The 20,756-nt window shown below is 43.5% G+C and overlaps 1 protein-coding gene across 8 annotated transcripts in view; it reads left to right on the forward strand.

The window, feature by feature from the left end:
- Nucleotides 1-20,482, forward strand: part of macf1a (microtubule actin crosslinking factor 1a) — a gene marked incomplete at its 5' end in the record, with an annotated part of 197,578 nt that extends 177,096 nt beyond the window's left edge. For 5 of the 8 annotated variants that reach the window (XM_083899806.1, XM_083899807.1, XM_083899810.1 and 2 more), the window contains 29 exons: nt 704-929; nt 2,465-2,691; nt 2,781-2,903; nt 3,441-3,542; nt 3,634-3,735; nt 3,832-4,005; nt 4,130-4,285; nt 4,520-4,717; nt 5,229-5,357; nt 5,690-5,872; nt 6,184-6,339; nt 6,423-6,629; nt 6,757-6,876; nt 6,971-7,140; nt 7,225-7,384; nt 7,608-7,802; nt 7,886-8,158; nt 8,246-8,434; nt 8,534-8,884; nt 9,324-9,486; nt 9,591-9,745; nt 9,859-9,933; nt 11,197-11,214; nt 11,887-12,004; nt 12,703-12,765; nt 13,177-13,209; nt 15,627-15,844; nt 18,000-18,108; nt 18,442-20,482. In XM_083899806.1, coding sequence (XP_083755932.1) covers nt 704-929; nt 2,465-2,691; nt 2,781-2,903; nt 3,441-3,542; nt 3,634-3,735; nt 3,832-4,005; nt 4,130-4,285; nt 4,520-4,717; nt 5,229-5,357; nt 5,690-5,872; nt 6,184-6,339; nt 6,423-6,629; nt 6,757-6,876; nt 6,971-7,140; nt 7,225-7,384; nt 7,608-7,802; nt 7,886-8,158; nt 8,246-8,434; nt 8,534-8,884; nt 9,324-9,486; nt 9,591-9,745; nt 9,859-9,933; nt 11,197-11,214; nt 11,887-12,004; nt 12,703-12,765; nt 13,177-13,209; nt 15,627-15,844; nt 18,000-18,108; nt 18,442-18,680 — 4,632 coding nt within the window. In that variant the 3' untranslated portion in view covers nt 18,681-20,482. The remainder of the gene's footprint in view (nt 1-703; nt 930-2,464; nt 2,692-2,780; nt 2,904-3,440; nt 3,543-3,633; nt 3,736-3,831; nt 4,006-4,129; nt 4,286-4,519; nt 4,718-5,228; nt 5,358-5,689; nt 5,873-6,183; nt 6,340-6,422; nt 6,630-6,756; nt 6,877-6,970; nt 7,141-7,224; nt 7,385-7,607; nt 7,803-7,885; nt 8,159-8,245; nt 8,435-8,533; nt 8,885-9,323; nt 9,487-9,590; nt 9,746-9,858; nt 9,934-11,196; nt 11,215-11,886; nt 12,005-12,702; nt 12,766-13,176; nt 13,210-15,626; nt 15,845-17,999; nt 18,109-18,441) is intronic. The other 3 variants (XM_083899808.1, XM_083899809.1, XM_083899812.1) reach the window with 3 other exon arrangements.
- Between the last annotated feature and the right edge of the window lie 274 nt (nt 20,483-20,756).

The following is a 20,756-nucleotide window of genomic DNA, read 5'->3' on the forward strand; positions in this document are numbered from 1 at the left end:
ATAACTCTCACTCAATAACCACTTAACTCTAATAAGTTGGCTCTTGCTTGCGGCTTTATTGATCTTATCATTGATCCAAATCATGTGTTTGCCAAACCTGAGCAGCTGTTGGACTGAACTGAAGTAGAATATCTGACTCCTTTGTTGTGCAAGAATTAAACCTCGTCTAACACTTAGACGTCATCATTGTTTTAGTCTCAGATTTAGATCTTTGAAACTAGTCGTCGTCGTCGTCCATTTTGTGTGAAAAACAATCTTGGCTCCATGGACTTTGTGGTGTAATGAAGCATAACATTTTTTTTTAACCCAGTTGGGAATGACACAGTGAGATGTTGTGAGTCTTTAAATGTCCCCCGAGTCCTTAAAAGTGGACTGAAATGTCGTTGTAGCTCCCTCTTGTGTGGTAGATTATGTCGAGTTTTGTCAGAGTTACACAACCTGGATGACATTATGAGAGTGAAGCAGTGAGATATTACACCACAGAACTATTTGGCTTTAATTAGAGTTTTCTTTTTATTCGTTCTGGAGTCTTTTTAATTTTTAAAAAGTCTCTGAAGTGAATGCAGTCTGCCACAGATGGCTGACCACCCACATAATATATCACTGCTTTCCTCACTTTCAACATGTCACACGGTTATCAAAAATCCCAGATGCTCTCTCATCCTCCTCCTCCTCAGAACTTTTTCCCCTCTTCCGTCCTCAGTTTCATGACAAGATGGACCCGCTGTTGGAGACTCTGGAGGGGGCAGTGCAGCGTCTGAGGCAGCCTCCCCCTGTGGCAGCGGAGGTGGACAAGATCAGGGAGCAGCTGGCGGAGCACAGAGCTCAGGGGCTGGAGCTGGACAAACTGCTGCCCAGCTTCTCCGCCCTGTGTGCCCGCGGAGAGGAGCTGATCGGACGAGCCGCTCACGACGATCCCGCTGCTCAAGGTGAGTCGCCGTAGTACACACGCAATACACACGTAATACACATGTAATTCTTCCACAAAGACCCACACTATGTAATTTTTACTGAAGATAACACAGTTGATGTTTGATGACTGATTTCAGCATTAAATCTTAGGCTTTTACCATGTTAAAACTTATATACAGAGGCTATATAGAGTGTCTTATATCCTTTTTTACCATGGGTGCACCTTGAGGGTTACATGACACACTTCTCACCAGAGGTTCAGGTGCAGAGTGGGAATGAAAGAGGCTTTTATTCTCTCCATTACAAGTTATAGCATAGTTGGTTTGAGAGAATATTTTCACTAAAGTTCACACGTCTTTCACTGATAAGTGTCTGACGCCCCCCTTAGGGATTCTAAGGTATTACAAAACCCTGCTGGCGTCTCTACATGATATATATTGCCAAGTTGATCTGGTGCAATAAGAGTAGAATCCCCCTTTGAAGCTTTTTGTGCACTGCTTGCACTTCCTCCTTGTTTTTGTCAGTCTTGACACTATTTACTAATAAAAATCTGTCCTGTGAGTCAGTGACAGCAGTCTTTGAGAGAAGGGATGCTCCTCCTGTGCTATTTTATGCTACTACAAGCAAAGAAACCAAAAAGAGGAAAGTCTGAACTATAAATGCAGTAAAACGTGTCAGTGTAGGTGGAAATTAGTTATTGTCTGTCTCCGCTCATCCGATGAGAGTTCAGGACAGAGAACATCACAAAACATGATGAATGAAACTTAATAATCAACGTTTTGACCTCCGCTAGGAGGTATATGTTTTCGCCGAAGTTTGTTTGTCTGTTAGCAACATAACTCGAAAAGTGGCAGACAGATTTGTATGAAATGTCCGCAATGGAACCAGGAACTAGTGATTACATTTTGGGCGTCATCCGTACACGCTATCACTATTTTTATTGCTATTTTGTGGGGGGCTGAGCTGCCTTGGCGGAAGTCTGCGCTCTCTGAGTGCTTTTCTAGTTTATATATAGGTTCCTGCCTACTGCAGCTTTAATGCTTTATCCATCACATATCACTTAGGCTAAAAAAAATAAAACAGGTCATTAATGAAATGACATCCAGCATGCATCTGTTTTAGTTCATTTATTTGAGTCAGAAACACGGGAGAACCACACTACAACACACTTACATTATCTGGCTGGTAAATATTAAACTTGACAGTTATTATGGGCTGTTGTCCAACTCAGTCACTGACTGGAATAAAGTCAGTGTTTCACTGGCACAGACTCAGCACTGCTGTTCGTCGCCACATGATGAAACACAACATGTTTGTCTTTTTGTCAAAGTGCTCTGCAAAGACTTTGACTCTGTCCAGACGTCCACATGGACATGAATGGACCGTGTGTGTGCAGGGAAAGTGGGGGTGGACGGATAAAGACGTTCACTAACCAGGACTGGACACTAGATGGCAAACTGAAACAAAGAAAACATTGTGATTCGACGACAATGCTGAATTTTCCACTGCCTTTTCTTTTAAAGCTCACATCCTCTCTTCTTTTCTCCTCCAGCTGTTCGTACTCGCCTCCTGCGCCTGCGATCTCTGTGGGATGAGATCCGGCAGCGAGCCGAAGAGAGGGAGGGCAAACTGAACGACGTCCTCGACCTGGCTGGGAAATTCTGGTCCGACGTGGCGGCGCTGCTGAGCACGCTCCGTGACTCGCAGGACATCGTGAGAGAGCTGGAGGATCCTGGTGTGGATCCTTCACTCATCAAGCAGCAGATCGAAGCTGCTGAGGTACAGACACTGAACCTGTGATTAAACACTCAGGCTCCTGAGGGGGAATAAAAACATCTGAATGACGTCTCTTTCTATTCTTTCTCTAGGCCATCAAGGCAGAGACGGACGGTCTGAGGGAGGAGCTGGAGTTTGTCAGGACCCTCGGGGCCGACCTCATCTTCGCCTGTGGAGAAACAGAGAAACCAGAAGTCAAGAAAACCATCGATGAGGTGAAAGATTCAGAGTGACAGAAAATAAATCAAATTTTTTGTTCATTTTTGAATTCTTTTTGCCTCACCATTAGCCAAAATGGTTGTAAAAGTCATTGGAAGTGGTTTTAAAATGCAAATTAATTCTGATTCTTACATATCTGGCTTCTCAAATTTTAAAATTCTCACTTTATATTTCCCCATACATATAGTTCTCACTTTATCCATTGAATATATATCCATAAAACTGAATTCTAGCTATAATTATTTACATTATAAACTTCAATCACCTTCTATTTTTATGCAACAAACATATACAGCGCTTGTTTCTTACATTCTTGTTTGAAAGTAGCACCAAAAATGTGAAAATGCCGACGTTATAGTCACATTAATCTGCCTGAAAAAATCTGATCTGAAAGAAAATATTGGATTTTCCTTCAGTCAGAACAAAACCTTAAAAACTACATCTAAAGTTGACAGAAAAGGATGAGATTTATCTGTGAAATAGAGAATAAAACCTCTTATCTAAAATGTGTTTGTCCTTGTTTCTTCCCTCAGATGAACGCTGCGTGGGAAGGTCTGAATCGTACCTGGAGAGAGAGGATGGAGAGGCTGGAGGAGGCCATGACGGCGTCTGTGCAGTACCAGGATGCTCTGCAGGTTTGTTCATCACAAATGGAGAAGAAGAAATTCTAAACATTACAGATTTTCTCTGTGCTTCAGCTCATCTGTGTCACTGTGTCTCCTCCAGTCTATGTTCGATTACCTGGACAACGCAGTGATCAAGCTGTGTGACATGACGCCCGTGGGAACTGATCTGGGAACAGTGAAACAGCAGATTGAAGAGCTCAAGGTTCAATGACTTTCTCTTTTGTTATCCACATCTTCATTTATCTGTTCTTCTTCTTCTCTAACTCACTTCTCCCATCTTCTCATCTTCCCTGAGCAGCAGTACAAGGTGGAGGTTTACCAGCAGCAGATTGACATGGAGAAGCTTTGCCACCAGGGGGAGCTGTTGTTGAAGAAAGTCTCAGACCAAACAGACAGGGACATGATCCAGGAGCCACTGACTGAGCTGCGCCACCTGTGGGAGAACCTGGGAGATAAAATCACTCAGAGACAGGTAATGAATCCATATTTGTGCAGTGGAGAGTGTTTGACAGCTGCTTTTCATTTCACTGAAACTATTTAAACTCCTATATTTAAGCCCGCACGTCTGAGTGTCTGTCTTTTCTTTCCCACCACAGCACAAGCTGGAGGCTGCTCTGCTGGCCCTGGGTCAGTTCCAACATGCCCTGTCTGAGATACAGGCCTGGCTGAGCCACACACACACCACACTGGACGCTCAGCGGCCGGTCAACTCCGACCCCAAGGCCATTGAGATCGAGCTGGCCAAACACCACGTATGTCTAAATCCAGAGGAAAATCTGAGACTTCTAACCTGTTTTCCTTCTTCATGTGACTCATACTTCCACATTAGCACATTATACTTTTGAAAATGTTGTTTCTTCTTAAAGATTTTGACTCTTAAACTGAAATTTTACGGACACACTAAATAAAACCAGCCTCCTTTGTTATTTTAAACTCAAATATTTTGTCACTGACAGCTTTCTTCTTCTTCTTCTTCTCTGTCGTAGGTTTTGCGTAACGACGTGCTGTCCCATCACGCCACAGTGGAAACGGTGAACAGCGCCGCGGCCGAGCTGCTGGAGTCGTCGCCTGGAGATGAAGCCAGTCACCTGAGGGATCAGCTGGATCAGCTCAACCAGAGCTGGGAAAACCTGCTGCTCAAGACACAGGAGAGGCAGAAGCTGCTGGAGGCCGCTCTGCACCAGGTACTCCCATCAAACTACTACTCACTTTGTTTCACTAGTGTATATATGGGTTACCATGACAACATAAGAACAAGACTTTATTTAATTTAAAGTAGGGACACTTTTGGCCACAGAACAATCAAGTTTTTCTTTGTCTTATATCTGCATTTATTCTAATGCACAGTTTTACCATATTAATAATAATTATTATTAGTACTATAACACTTGATCTTCAACTAGACCCCTTTTAATATCATAGTGCATCTTTGATAAATGGTAGAATAGGACTAGAGTGAGAAATAGAATATAATAAATCATAAAGTACAGTTTTTACTATGGAAATAACATGTAATGTTCTTTTGGGGGTTTTTTTTTCTTGAAATAATAATTACTCTGTATCTAATACTTAATATGTATGATTTAAAGCAGTACGAACAGCACCAGCAGTTATTGATTGTGATTAAAGCTCCTCATTAAGTTCTTAATGTGTGGCTAAATGACTGAACTCGCGTACCGTGTTGTTTCTCTGCAGGCTGAAGGTTTCCATGGTGAGTTAGAGGAGTTCCTCCAGTGGCTGAGGAGGACGGAGAGCCAGCTGTCGGCCGCCAAACCAACAGGCGGTCTCCCAGAAACAGCCCGAGAGCAGCTCCAGCAGCACATGGTAACAGAGAGTCGTGTTACACCTGTTTACACGTGAACGATTCACACCAAACCTGTTGAAACACGTTAACCTTGAATTTAATATTTGGGGAGAAAATAATGACTCAGTGAAGTTTCCTCCTGTAAAAAGAAACAGTTCCTCATAAACTGAATTTTAAGAGCAAATAAACTTCACTTGCAAAGGTTTCTCAGAGTATAATCTTACACGTGTGTTTATACACAGAGACACTTGGCTTACGGTGGCTATGAAAGTTTAATCACATCCATCGTTGTAAAGTGAAACCCTCAGCGTTTACACCGAGTTAACGTCTGTCGTCTCTGCTGCGTCTGCAGGAGCTTCAGGCTCAGCTGACTCAGAGAGCAGACCAGTACCATCGTCTGCTGGACCAGGGAGAGTCCATGCTCCTGGCTCGAGGAGGAGAGGACGCAGGACTCGGTACAACCCAGACCCAGCAGAACCTGGCCATGCTGCAGAACAAGTGGGCCAGCCTCAACGGCAAGATGGACGACCGCAGGGTGAGACTCTCGCTCCTTTTCTTCTCTCACTTCATCTCCTATATTCTGCTTTTTCGTCATGTCCTGTATGTGATCTTTGTGTCAGATGATGTAGAGTGACTGTTTCTTTGCAGCGTAGGATGTTTTTGTTGGTACTGCAGCTCCGTACAAGGTCCTGACTCCAGGGTAGATGCAGAAGAACAGCCAATAAAATACATTTATTTTAGATTTAAGGTCACGATTCATTTTGAACTGCAGGTCAGAAGCATCAGATCAGTTTCTGTTTTTACAGCTGAGATGGTGACCGCTTTCATTTCGACTGTGTTTGACAGGCAAAACTGGACGAGGCTGTTTCCTTGGCGACAGGCTTCCAGACGTCTCTGCAGGACACCATCAACTGGCTGACCCAGGCTGAGCAGACCCTGAACATGGCGCAGCCGCCCAGCCTCATCCTGGACACCGTCCTCTTCCAGATCGATGAACACAAGGTGGTTTATTATTAAAAACACGGTCACACACTCTGAAACTGAAGATTCCTATAACTATAACTTCTGTGTGTGTGTGTGTTCAGGTGTTTGTGAATGAGGTGAACACCCACAGGGAGCAGGTCCTGGCTCTGGAAAAGGCCGGCTCTCAGCTTCGCTTTGCCAGCCTGAAGCAGGACGTGGTTCTCATCAAAAACCTGCTGCTCAGCGTCCAGGCTCGCTGGGACAAGCTGGTCCAAAGGTCACTGGACCGAGGCCGACACCTGGATGAAGCTCGGAAACGAGCCAAACAGGTATTTAACAAAGAATTACACCAACAACGATGGTCTCTTTTGATAATAGTCTTTCCTAAATGACTCAAACTGAATACATGTTACAGTATCAGAATATCACATTTCTTTACATTCACGTTCTCTTTAGTTCCACGAGGCCTGGAGGAAGCTGACAGACTGGCTGGAAGAAGCAGAGAAAAGACTGGACTCAGAGCTGGAGATTTCCAACGAGCCGGACAAGATCAAAACACAGCTGACCAAACACAAGGTACTCTATCCCGATTCTATTTATGAATTTATTTGTATGATTTCTTTATCTACAGAGTCTGCATCCTCATCTCTGTTTGTCTGCACACACACAGGAGTTTCAGAAAGCACTGGGTTCAAAGCAGCCGGTGTACGACACCACTGTCAGGTCTGGGAAAGCCATGAGGGACAAGGCTCAGCTTCCTGCAGACACACAGAAACTGGATCACCTGGTCGGTGAAGTCCGTGACAAGTGGGACACCGTGTGTGGCAAGAGCGTGGAGAGGTGAGGATATAACTGTCATTATAACGAACTGAACTTTTATATGAAAAAAAGTGATTTAAAACCTCTGTTCTCTCGTCTGTCCAGACAACACAAGCTGGAGGAGGCTCTGCTGTTATCAGGACAGTTTGCAGAGGCTCTTCAGGCTCTCGTCGATTGGTTGTACCGTGTAGAACCTCAGCTCGCTGAAGATCAGCCCGTCCACGGAGACCTGGATCTGGTGTCCAACCTCATGGACTCGCATAAGGTGTGTGAACGTGACAGACTTCAGAGATGTTTTGGGATCACAGCTCTCAGAGTCTATGATCTTGACACATATTTGATTGTGTTCAATGTCCAAATCTCATTTAGAGTCTACTTTTGAGACTCTTTAAACCTCTTCGCCATCATTTCTCTCACTGAACTGCCTGTGATTGGTCAAAGCCTTTAGTCATAGTCCTCATTTAAATGTCTGACATCTAAACCCACAGGCTTTCCAAAAAGAGCTGGGAAAGAGAACCAGCAGCATTCAGGCTCTGAAGCGCTCAGCTCGGGAGCTGTTGGAGACCGGCCGCGACGACACCGCCTGGGTCAAAGTTCAGCTCCAGGAGCTCACTAACCGCTGGGAGATGGTGTGCGCTCTGTCCGTCACCAAGCAGACACGCCTGCAGCACGCTCTCAAACAGGTCAGAGAAGACGCTGCACAGATCAGACACACTGCTTTGTTTCTTCTTTTTCTTCTCTAACGTTACCTTCTCTCCATCATCAGGCGGAGGAGTTTCGCACCTCGGTGCAGGTGATCCTGGAGTGGCTCTCGGAGGCGGAGCAGACGCTTCGTTTCCGTGGCGTCCTCCCCGAGGAGGCCGAGACTCTGCAGGCGCTGCTGCACACGCACCGCGACTTCATGGGCACGGTGGAGGAGAAGAGGACGGACGTCAACAAAGCCGCAGGCATGGGAGAGGGAATCCTGACGCTGTGTCACCCGGACTCCATCACCACCATCAAACACTGGATCACCATCATCAGAGCCCGCTTTGAAGAAGTAAGAGAGAGACGGAGTTAGGAAGGGTTTGGTGAAGCAGTGTTTTTACAGGTTTACCTCCTGTTAATCAACGCCTTCACTCTGCAGGTGCTGACGTGGGCGAAGCAGCACGAGCAGCGTCTGGAAACAGCTCTGACCGAGGTGCTCAACAACGCCAACCTGCTGGAGGAGCTGTTGTCATGGTTACAGTTCGCTGAGACCACTCTGGTCCAGAGCGACGCTGAGCCGCTTCCTCAGGACATCCCTCAACTCAAAACACTCATCACTGATCACCAGGTGGGTTTATATTTCACATATATATCCCACAGGGAAGTATTTTGTTAGTGTTATTCATTACCAGTTGTATTTATCACGGTCTGTGTTTGTTGTTCTCAGATGTTTATGGAGGAGATGACGAGGAAACAGCCCGACGTGGACAAGGTGACCAAGACGTACAAGAGGAAACCAGCAGAGGCTTCCAGCAGCAGCCTGTCAGAGAGGAGAGGAGCTCGTGAGTCCACCTGTGTTTGCCTTTTCACGCACAAATATTATGATCTCCCACTTTTTGGCTCACTCTCACTCACATTTAAATCTACAGGAAAACAGCAGCAGCATCAGCAGGCAGCCATGCAGCTCTCCGGAGGAAACCCACGTCTCAACCAGCTGTGTGCGCGCTGGCAGCAAGTGTGGCTGCTCGCTCTCGACCGCCAACGCAAACTCAACGACGCTCTGGACAGACTCGAGGAGGTATTTTTTTTATATTTATACCATAAATTTGAGTCAAATAACTTCAGGTTAGAGTTTGACTGAAAAACGCAAAGAAATGTCCACAGAGGGTATCAGAAGTGAATTCTACTGCTCAAAAACCCAGTTATTCAGAAGCTTCTCGTCTCCACCCGCCCCTGCGCTGCTGCTGTATATGTACAAACGCTCCCTCAGTCAGATCTGATAGTTTTGCTTGACAGAGACTGTTTTCAGATGAAGGAAATGGCAAACAAATAGTTTAACTTCATTTCTGACCAAACAAAGGCAGAATAACAACATCAACAACTACGACAACAACCAAAAAAATAAACAAAAGTTACGCACTGTAGCTTTAAGCTACATTCCTGGCCAATCAAAGCTGTATTTACCTTAGCATTTTATCACTCTGACTTGAAACGTAACGCACTTGTTCTACTTTTAGCTCAGAGAGTTTGCCAACTTTGACTTTGACGTGTGGAGGAAGAAGTACATGCGCTGGATGAACCACAAGAAGTCCCGCGTCATGGATTTCTTCAGACGCATCGACAAGGACCAAGACGGGAAGATCACGCGGCAGGAGTTCATCGACGGCATCTTGGCCTCAAGTAAGTCATATAAGTTACAGTTTTAAAAAACAAACAAACAAAAGGAATATTTATAAATCTAGTCCAGATTACATATCAGTCTTTTATTTTCCTCTTTGTTGCAGAGTTTCCCACCAGTAAACTGGAGATGACGGCGGTGGCGGACATCTTTGACAGAGATGGAGACGGTTACATCGACTACTACGAATTTGTCGCTGCGCTTCACCCCAACAAGGACGCGTACAGACCGACCACTGATGCTGACAAGATAGAGGATGAGGTAAAATAAATAAATAAATAAACACACGACACAGTCAGAGTTAGCTGAAGTGTACGAGGAATGTCACGGTTATAGAATGAGAGTCTAAAGGTTGTTGTTTGTTTGTTGTGCAGGTGACGCGACAGGTGGCTCAGTGCAAATGTGCCAAGAGGTTCCAGGTGGAGCAGATAGGAGAGAACAAGTACCGGGTAAGTTTAGTTCATTATTTATAGAAAATAAACATATTTTTAAGGTAAATACACTGTTACAAAAGAATATAGACATTTATAATAATTATTTGATGTATGATTGTTTTAATTTCTGCTAAGATAGCTACATTTATTAACACACATGAATCTGTAACTTGACTGTGTTTGTTCATGTGTTCATCACGCAGCAGTGAACCGCTCACACACTCCTCAACTTTAACCTCACAGCACTTTATCATGTCTTCATGTCACGTCATGATGTCATCCTGTGAATTCATCGTCTGAATCCTAACAAGTCACCGTAACATCAAACAGGATTTTTAACACTTGAATGAACCCTCTCACAGAACTCCTGGACTGATTCAGCTGATCTGTCTTTGTCATCACCACAACATTAACATTCATGTGTTCATGTGACTGCGTGGATTCACAACTGACTGCTGGGTATCAAAGAGCTGCAGCTCCAAATTTAATAACTTTGATGGACCTTTGACACCAGAAGAAGTAGAAAGAAGTAGTGCCTCTTTAATAAATCTGCAAACATAAAGAAATCAAACACAAAAAAGTGAAGAAAAGTCAACGTTTTCTTTGCTTAGTTTAAAATTAGTTGATTGTGGAATCTCATCTACAGGTCGTGAAATATCAGGCCCTCGTTTATGGCCACCGTTTTTAAACGATTCTACACTTATACAAACTTACTTATGAGTAGTATTTTAAATGTGTTACATATTTGACCTTTAAATATTAAATACTATGACGCAAGCATCAAAAATAATATATAAACTTGATGTTTAAGCCCAGCAGTCAGTGTGTATCTGTGTCATTAACCCTCACAATTTCAGCAGCTTCTCCTGGATGGACCATCACCTTCACCTATTGACCATACCTCTGTGTGTGTGTGTGTGTGTCCACTCTGTCATTATCCAGTGGATAATGAGCTCTGGTGTCAAAGTGCAGGACACTGGACACTGGTCAGGATGAATGTACAGCTCCTCCCGCTTTCTGTGTGTGTTTTAACTTCACTTTTCTAACTTCACACCTCCCTGTCTTCACCTCCCATCTCACTTACAGCAGCAGCAGCAGCAGCACACTCGTATCATCCACTGCATCTGTTCTGTTTACACCACTAATGCCCAAGAACACACACACACTCAGCTGTTAGTACATGAGAAAACCTCAGTTGTACATGATGTTTCACTCTTTCTTCTGTGTCTTTCTTTCTCCTCGTGTTCCTCTGCTCCGCGTCTGCTGGATTTATTGTAGTTCTTCCTCGGGAACCAGGTAAAGTGACAAGTGACGCTGCTCATGAACGTGGACGTGTGAAATCTGCTCCACACTTCACTCACCAGTGGAGTGCTGTGCTCTCCCTCCTCTCTCACACACACACACACACACACAAAAAAACACACAGTAATTCTATCATAGTCATGTTTAAATCTCAAAAGAAGAAGGAGACAGAGGAGGAGCAGGTTTCACCGTCCTGACTCGTGTTCTTACTGTGATTTGTTTGGTGTTGTAAGTGACAAATTGCACAATGTGCGGCAGGCGACAGCGACATGGCTGCAGTGGTAATTAGTGGTTGGGTGATATATAGCGTGCTTTGGACTGAGGCTGGAGAGCAAATCAAGCTGCTTGGAGAGAGAGATTCAGAGAATTCCTTGTGTGCTGGTGTTGCTTTGGACTTGTGCTTTTGCTGTTTGAAATGTTGTCATTTTTCAATTTAAAATCTTGCAAAACTGTGACTGTAGATGATCATATTTTTGGCGGCTGGGTGACCTGGGCTGACAATCAGCAGATTGCATGTTTATTTTTTTTAATGCATGAAGTAGAGGAGATTATCCGTCCTGTTTGGTGTGACTCTGGGAAATCAGCTGTGGTTTTTACTCACAGACTTTCTCCTCGTCTTTCTCTGGTTCTCTCCATCCTCTCCTCCTTTCTCCTCCTCCTCCTCAGTTCGGCGACTCGCAGCAGCTTCGTCTGGTGAGGATTCTGCGCAGCACGGTGATGGTGAGAGTCGGAGGCGGCTGGATGGCTCTGGACGAGTTCCTGGTGAAAAACGATCCATGCAGAGGTGAGTGATGTTTTCACACACACACACACACACACACATTTAGTTATTGACATGTTCTCGCACACACACAAACATACAAGCACATCCTCTTTCTTCTCCTCTGTCACACTCTCTTTTTTGTTACATATCCTACATTTATTAGATCGGACAAACAGACAAAACCAATTGAATATTTAATTTAATATATATCCATAGTGGTTTGTTAGGTGGCATTCACAACATTTATGATGACAAAATAATCATGATAATAAAGTAAAAATATGAATAATAACTAACTCAAACATAATGGAAATGTGACAAAACAAATATCACACTTCATTTTAGAAAATGAGTTCTTTGTGCGTTTACACACTTAAACCAGACATACAAACACGAAACCACCTGCAGTTTGTCAGCAGGTGAAGCAGGAAACGGTCTCACTTTTTCCCTCCAGTGTTTGTTTCCAGTGACTCCAGTCAGTCGGTGTCTCTCTCTCTCAGTCTGTCCTGTCCTCTGTCGACCCTGGAGAAACTCATCACCTGTTATCTCTGTATATTCACGGCCTCTTCTCTCTTCAGTCTCCGTCCTGTCCTCTTTTTATTTTTTCTTCACATTTCCTCTTATATAAATATAACAGTAGTAGTATTGCATGGTGCATGATCCTTGGTTCTCTCCCCTCTTCCTCCCTTCCCTTCTCTTTCCTTTTTCTCTTTCCCCAGTGCAATATCCAGGACTTAAGATTCTCCGCTCCGACTCCAGTAGCTCCATCTCATCTCGTATAGGTTGGACTTCTCATCTATCTCTTTCACCCTCTTCTAACCGCTCGAGTTTTCATCATCTGCTGTGTTCATGTTGCTCCTGGACTCTCCCTCTCTCTCTTTGAGATTCTTCTCTTTACTCTCTGTATCTTTTGTTTTGTTGGTTTGGCCGTGTTGCTGTGCCTCGCTGACGATGATCACCTGACTAATGTAATGTGTCCTCACTGTTGTGCTCCTCCCCTCTCCTCCTGACCTCCCTCCTCCCTGGCTGTCAAACTCGCCCAAGCTCTGAAATACTGACATGTTCATGATTTTTAAACAGGATTCAGTGATACTTATCACACCTGAGTGTGTGTGTGTGTGTGTGTGTGTGACTTTCTTCATCCCACCATGAGCATGCTGCAGTTATTTCACATTGTCTCTTGTGTCTCTCAGTGACAGTCACTCCTGGCTATTTCTGCTGCCGAGGTATCTACACTTCGTCTCTGTGTCTCACTCCATTTTTCCAACTCTTTCGCTCTTCATTCATCCATTTTCATCCAGCTGTCACTCCCCATCGTTAATCACAGCTGTCTTCTATGTGTTTATATATATGTTTGTGTGTGTCTGTATAACTGTGGTCAGGTTTTTGTGCATAGGCACTGACATCACTTTTGTCTGTGTGCCATGTTTGCATCATGCTTTCCTCACTCACAACAAAAGCAGGATTTGGCCAAACCCTGGTCTTTCTATGTAATTTTAATTCAACATACTATTTTCTAGACTATCTGACACTGCAACTGTTTTTAAAAAAATTCAATTTAAGTCATAGTTCTGGTGTGTTTGTATGAGGCACAGCATTGATTTCACCAGGACCTAGCCTGGGACACTGAAAACATGGCTGCCAATGAGAAACACTCATTTTAGCCACTTATCAAACAGCTAATCTAATCAAATCAATGTCTGTTTACAGTTTACAGTATCATAAAATATATTTTCTGCTGTTCCTAACTGTAAATGTACTCCTACATTCTCACACCAAATTCCATAGAGAATATGAGTGTTTTTAGCTCACAGGGACACAGGCTCTGCTGGTCTACTGCTGCCTGATTTAGTGGATTTGTGTCACTTAAGTAAATCCTAAGAAAGGTTTTCAAACATTAAAGTCACAAAATAACACATTTGAATGTACTGATGGAGGCAGCAGTGGATAAACAACTCCTCTGTGCTGTCATGTAAAATGAGTGATTTTCTTTATGGGTTTTGGTGCAGGAGAGCAAGCAAAGGCTCGTCAGCGGCAATATAAAGGAACACACATATTGTTAAGATATTATATACTTGAGCATGTGTATATTTTAAAAAGTAAGCCTTCTTGAGGTAGCTAAAATTATTTTCTTTGCTTGCTAGCAGCTGTGTTTTCAGTGAAAGTGACCATCATTGGCGAAGATGGTGCCTCATACAAAAAAACCTGAACTATCACTTTAAATTTTTTCCGACATTGACCTCTCTCAGAAACACAGTTCGCTGTTCTGTGTAACTGTAAAGAGTCAGTGAGTGTGTGTAAGACCTGGGCGTGGCCAGCCTGGGTTTCTAATAAAGCTGGCTTCCAACGCAGCTCCTTTAAATGTGATGGCTGGTTGGTGGGACGCACAATTACAGGGTGCACCTGGCTGACTGGCTGGCAGGCGTTGAGGGGGACGTAATTGCAGGGTGCACCCATTTAATTGAATGGCCTTGCTGTTTAGTTGCTAAGGACGGTGGCTAAGAGTTGCACTGCTGCTACAGCTAGCTGCAGCACTCTTTTTCTTCTTGTTTTAAAAAATCAGTTTTCCATCTTGTTTTACTTCCATCTATCTATCTATCTATCTATCTATCTATCTATCTATCTATCTATCTATCTATCTATCTATCTATCTATCTATCTATCTATCTATCTAGCTTTTCCCGCCTTTTTTGTTGTCTGCTAGCGCTGCTGCACTACTTCCTGTGCGAGAATGCTGCAGAGTGTCTTTTAAAGACACGGGAGAAACTCCTTCTCCTGATCAACATAAACATAAACCAGGCATGACAGTGTTTTTATACACATACTGTGTATACGCTACGCTGAACTGTGTATGCTCCTTCACGGCAAAAAAAAGGACCTCAAATGGGAGCGCATGTTTAAAAGAATACGCAAGAAGAGAGGCTACTGTCAGATATTTTTTAAAGCAAATACGCAATGAAAGTCAACAACATTCTAAAGCGCTTTTATGTATGAAATACTTCATAATGTGTTTATCAAGTTTGCTAGCTAGTTAGCTAACATTAGTTTTAACCACAAAATGACTAGCGTATGAAGTTCTGGTGAAACTGGAACACCTAATTGTCATTACGGATATAAAACAACTGGAATGTACCCGAACAAAGACTAGCAGGCTAGCAGTTTTCCACTGTGTTAAGTCTTTATGCTAAGCTAGGCTAAATGTCTCCCAGCTCCAGCATCAAACTTAACTCAGAGTAAGAGGGTGGTTAAAATCCTCTCATCGAACTCTAGTCAGAAAAGTAATTTCTAGATTTAAATAAATTTGTCAAAAATGTTTACACTTAGTTTATTTTATTTTTATTTATTCAACCTGCTGACTTTCGTTGCGTATCAGATTCACTAATTTATCTCTACTTTTGCACAGAAACTCACTCACTCAAAAAAAAAAAAACTGGACTGTGATGCACTTATTTCAGAACTCCACTCCCCCCCCAAACATCCGCTCCTCGCACAAAAAACATGCACGTGCTCTGATGTTTGCAGCCAAGGAAGCACTGACTCTCTCCCTCACCGCTGCTCGCTACCTCTGCCGCCCCCTGCTGGAGGAGAACTGTGAGGCGACGTCAGACAAAACCCTCTGAAATGCCTCTGTTTCTGTCTTCAGCTCGTGGTCGCACAAACCTGGAGTTGAGGGAGAAGTTCATCCTTCCTGAAGGAGCGACTACAGGCCTGGCCGCGTTCCGCTCCCGGGGACGACGCTCCAAACCTGGCTCCAGAAACGCCTCCCCCACCCGATCGTCCTCCTCGGCCTCCCACAGCGGTGCCTCGCTACCCTCTGCTCCCTCCGCCCCTGCCACACCAACAGCCTCTGCATCATCCAGGGTAAGAGCTGAGAGCTGATTTCTGGATAATTAATCATTTGTTTTACCTGCAAGGGAATAATTATGTGTTAAATGTGGTTTATGTTCCGTTTTTTTTATTATGTAATAATGTTTCTGTGCGTCTCAGTTTTACTTGTAATGTAGAACAGATTCAGTAATAATGAATCTCAGCAGTTTTTGTATTACGTTTTCTTTTACTTTTTTCATAATGGAGTAATCTGTTATTATTTTTTGATTAATCCAGTAAGTATTTTGTCCATAAAATGTTGACAAATGTTGATCAGTGAGATAATGAATTTTAGAATGAATTTTAACTATTTATTTGTTATATGGAGCATGGAAACCATAAAATATTCACATTTTAGAAGCTGAAAACTGTTTAATTATAGAAAAATACTTTATAATACTAATTTAGTGTGTAGCCCTAAGCAGTTTTATTAAAGAGTTATTTAACCACAATTCAATGTATATTTTAGAATTTTTAAAAACAATCTCAGATTATTTTATATGACATAATTGATGTGTTTCTTACTGAAATCAGATGGTAAAATTAAACATGACAAATAAAACTGTAAAAGATAAATAGGACATTAAAATATGTATAAATATAATACTGAGATTATTAAAGATAATTTAAGTTTTACTGAAACTTATCAGTTTGTGTCATCACAATAAAACGTTCAGAGCGACTTTTGTGGACATTAACGTTCTCACACACACACACACTAATGTGCGACCCTCAGCGCCTGCAGCTTTTCAAATGCATCAAACTCACAGTTGTTTGTAAATGATCTTGTCTGGTGTTTGTTTACGTCACCGTGAGCAGCTGCAGAAAAACTTAACTTAACCTAAACAGAGAGGAAGCAGCTGAACCAGTTCAAACTCATGGTGTGTTTAAAAGTGTCAGGAGAAATCACTGTGGTGTCAGTCAGATCATTACTGTTGTTCTTCATCTGATGTGTTTCATTGGACACTTTGTTACAGTCTTTAAAAGCATGACGTTAGTGTCTGTGTGTGTGTGTGTTTATATCTTGTTTACTTGTTGTCATCCACCTTGTTTACTTGTTGTCAGAAATCACCACATCATCCTTAACTGTGATTTCTGTTTTTTTTGTTCCTTTTGTTTTTTTCTTTCACCTTGTCGTCTTTTTTCCTCTTGTTCCTGTCGTTCCTGCTTCACATCGTTCCTCCTGCACTCTTGAATTCACTGGAATTAAAAAAAAACATGTATAAACAAATCATCCGCTCTCACAAAAACATCCTCCTCGCTATCAAACCACTACCTCCATCAATTCCTCCCTCCCTTCACCTGCTTGTCTCCTACGCTGCTATGCCCTCCTCCCTATCCTTCCTTCCTTGCTTCCTTACCTTCCTTCCCTTCCTTCAGTCCTCCCATACTCACTCTCGTGACTATGCCAAACCCTGGCTGGCACACAGTAAAACTCCAACGTCAACCAAGTGCCAGTGCTGCCCAGATCTCGGTCAGAGCCACATCACTCCTGGGCACGAGGTAACACACTCACCCCTCAACAAACCCCACCCACCTCCCCTGTCCCCTGTCCCCGCCCCCACCCCCACTGAACGCGCTAATGCACTAACGCACACTCTCGGGTTCTCACACCATGTCCTCACTTTTACTTTTGCTGCAGTCGAGTGAAAACTTCAAAACGCCAGTTTGAAAATTTCACGGTTTTTATTTTTATTTTTCCTCGTTTTCATTTAAAATCCACTTAGAAACAGCATGGTGATAAAATTTATCGTATGTTTTGTTTGGGTTTATTTGCAAATCAACATTTTACTTTTACTTTACATCTTTTTTTTGTTTGTTTTTGGTGCTGAATCAACGATTTAACTGATCAATTACTTGATTGGCAGAAAGAATAAAGTAGTTTTTTATGTCTATCAGACAAAAGGAAACATTTATATCAGTCTAGTTTTAAAAAGATGACGTCCTGGACACCATTTTATGGAACAAAAGATGAATTCATTATGTAAATAATTCATATTTACTGTATAATTTGTGTTTGTGTCTATTTTTGTGTGTTCTATTCATGTATTGTTGTCAGTGTGAGGAGCTGTTTATCTGTTGCTAGCGTTGACACATTAGCTCCACAGTGGAGTTACGCTCAGCTGATGTTACCCGTGTGTTCCTGCAGGGGGCGGCGTCGGGCTCCAAACTAAAGAGGCCGACCTTTCACTCCAGTCGAGGATCTTTGACCGGAGAGAACGGAGGAACGACGCCCACGAGCAAATCAGGACGGAGCGGTGAGACGGAATGAAACCAGTTTTAGCTTTGAAGCTAATTTATCAGGCGCGCTAAATATTTATAATAATCTATCTAATGTTGGCACTAGAAGGCTCTTGTGAATCAATATTCACAGGTTTGTGTGAAAACTTTGACCTGCTGATTTGAGCTGGACTTTGCTAATGCGTGAGAGGGGCGGAGTCTGTGCTAAGACACACCCACTCACTCAGATACATCGGACTCACTAGGACGTTTTCTAGAAATTTGAATTTCCAGATGGATCAAACCAAAGTTTTAAATAAAGTTACTTATATTCTGTATTTGACTTTTTTTCTTCTTCTTCTTCCTGTCAGAACCAAAGCGAGGAGCGAGCGGTGCGACCAGTCGCGCCGGCAGCCAGGCTGGCAGCAGAGCCAGCAGTCGCCGTGGCAGCGACGCCTCGGACGCGTCTGAGCTCCAGGACTCTCGCTCCGTCTGCTCCGACACCTCGGACACGCCCAGACGACCGGGGGGCGGAGCCAAACCATCCAAAATCCCCACCATCTCTAAGAAGGCTCCGAGCCCGAAGACTCCGGGGTCTGCGAAGAAATAACAGCCGACGGCCATTTTGGGTTGAGAGCTGAAGTTTTGACTGATGTTCATCAGGGAAAGAAGGAGGTGGAACGATGAGTCGAATCTCCTCCTCACTCTTTCCCTGTTCTTGACTGAAACAGTAAAAAGGAGAGGAGTTGTGGTTTTGTCTTGACCAGGACAAAAACCCCGACGTGTCCTCTCCAAGAAGTGAAGCCAGTTTGCCTTCCAGTCTCCTGCTTCCTCTGTCAACTGTTCCCCACACCGGTGAGGAACCAAAACCATCCACGGACTGGACTTGATGCTGCCTTATTTAGTGTTACACACGTCTGTCGTGATCAGACGCAAACGATGCACAACGTCGTTAAACTGCTTTATAACACACACACACACACACAGTGAGGCGGTGAAAGGGAGTGGGACACAACACCACCACCACAACCACCATCACCACCACCGCCTCCGCCGCTGCTGCCGCCTCCACCACGGATATAAAAACACAAACGAAAAGGAGGGGAGAAAAAAAAGAGGCTCAAATGACTTTCAGGAAAAAAAAAAAAAAAAAAAGAGAAGAATTGTGGGTAATTATTTTGGCTTGTGGGGCACATGCCTCAACGATGAGTTAAAAAAGAAAATATGCAACGACTGCCATGTCGCTTCCTCTGGACTGGTTTGTGAGGAGCAAGAAAAAGGGTTCACCTCAGCAGATTTGCAGGGACAGACGCCACATGTGGGGAACTCAGGAGGCGGGAAACACACACACACACACACCCGGCCGACCTCAGACTCCGAAGACGGACGGCGGCGACTGCAGCCGAGGACAGAAACGCTGGAAACTTTAACATCGTCTTCTTCGTCTTTGAGCGTTTTTCAAACGGGAAAAAATGGGGACGGCGTTGTTGTCTTTGCCGCCCCCGTCGCACGCCGCCGTAACAATCTAAACACACACGACGACACCACAACGAGACTGTTGCTATGGCGACTAACAGTCACACACGTCAGTGTAACCCGCAGAGTTGTAACTACCAGCATGCACTCAGATCGTCTCGTTCTCTGCAGCTCCACCTTAACGTCTACACTGCGTTGCCCTTAGCAACCAGACACACACACACATATACATACAGGAAGTGTGCGTGTGTGTGTTAAATAAATAATAACTAAAGGTCATTGACTTGAGTCACTGTATGCAAACATTTTACTTTGCGAATGTCAATTTTTTTCTGGTTAATTTATAATCCAGTTTGTTCTTTAGCTTGGATAAAAACAAAAAAGTATTTATTTTTCATGTCATATCAACGTCGACGGCGACTCGTGGTCAAAGAAATCATGATTTTTTTGTTTGTTTGTTTTAGCGTGTGTCTGTCACATGACGCCGCTCTCTCTCACCCGCTCGCCTTGTTTTTCTTTTGTTTATTCGTTTTTTTGTTATTATTCCCAGATCATGACCAAAGGGGTTTGCCCTTCACGTGTTGAGAGAACTACAACTATGAATGACAGGCGTCCTGGGGGCGGAGCCGACCAATGAGAGCAGGGCTTCCCCTGCCTCATGCTCCTCCCCCACTCCCCCACGGCGCCTGCGTCTCTTCTTCTAGGCTTTTTTCAAATGTCCCGTCGATGACGGGGCCCTGAGTGTCTGACCCGTGTTTTTCTCAGTGTAAGAGATGAAGTTTATAAAAAAAACAAATTATAGTCCGAAAGAAAACATCTTAAGGTGATTTTTATTTATTTATTGTCTCTCTGAAGAAGAGGAGGAGGAGAGTCAGGGTGAAGGAGGAGAGTCACCACTTTTTGATGCTGTGCTTGTGTGATGATGAGAACATTGGGGGGGGGGGCTGTTACTAAGAGTCAGTTGTGTAAAAGTTAAACGAAAAACTAAAATTCTAAACTTTTTTTGTTCTGTTTTTGTATTAAAATATGCTTGCAGTAAAACGGTCTCTCGTCTTTTCATTCATGGAGTCGTGAATCGTAGCTGAAAACTCTTTTTACTTCGCTTAAATGATCATTAGTTGCAGCCCTAGTTCAAATGTAGTCCAACATTTTACAGGTTTCATGAGAATTTTGGCACTTTTCCAGAGGGAAATGTAAACATTATTCTGTC

The sequence above is a fragment of the Microchirus variegatus genome (assembly GCF_963457635.1).
Source record: "Microchirus variegatus genome assembly, chromosome: 13".
In the NCBI taxonomy this organism is placed as follows: domain Eukaryota; kingdom Metazoa; phylum Chordata; class Actinopteri; order Pleuronectiformes; family Soleidae; genus Microchirus; species Microchirus variegatus.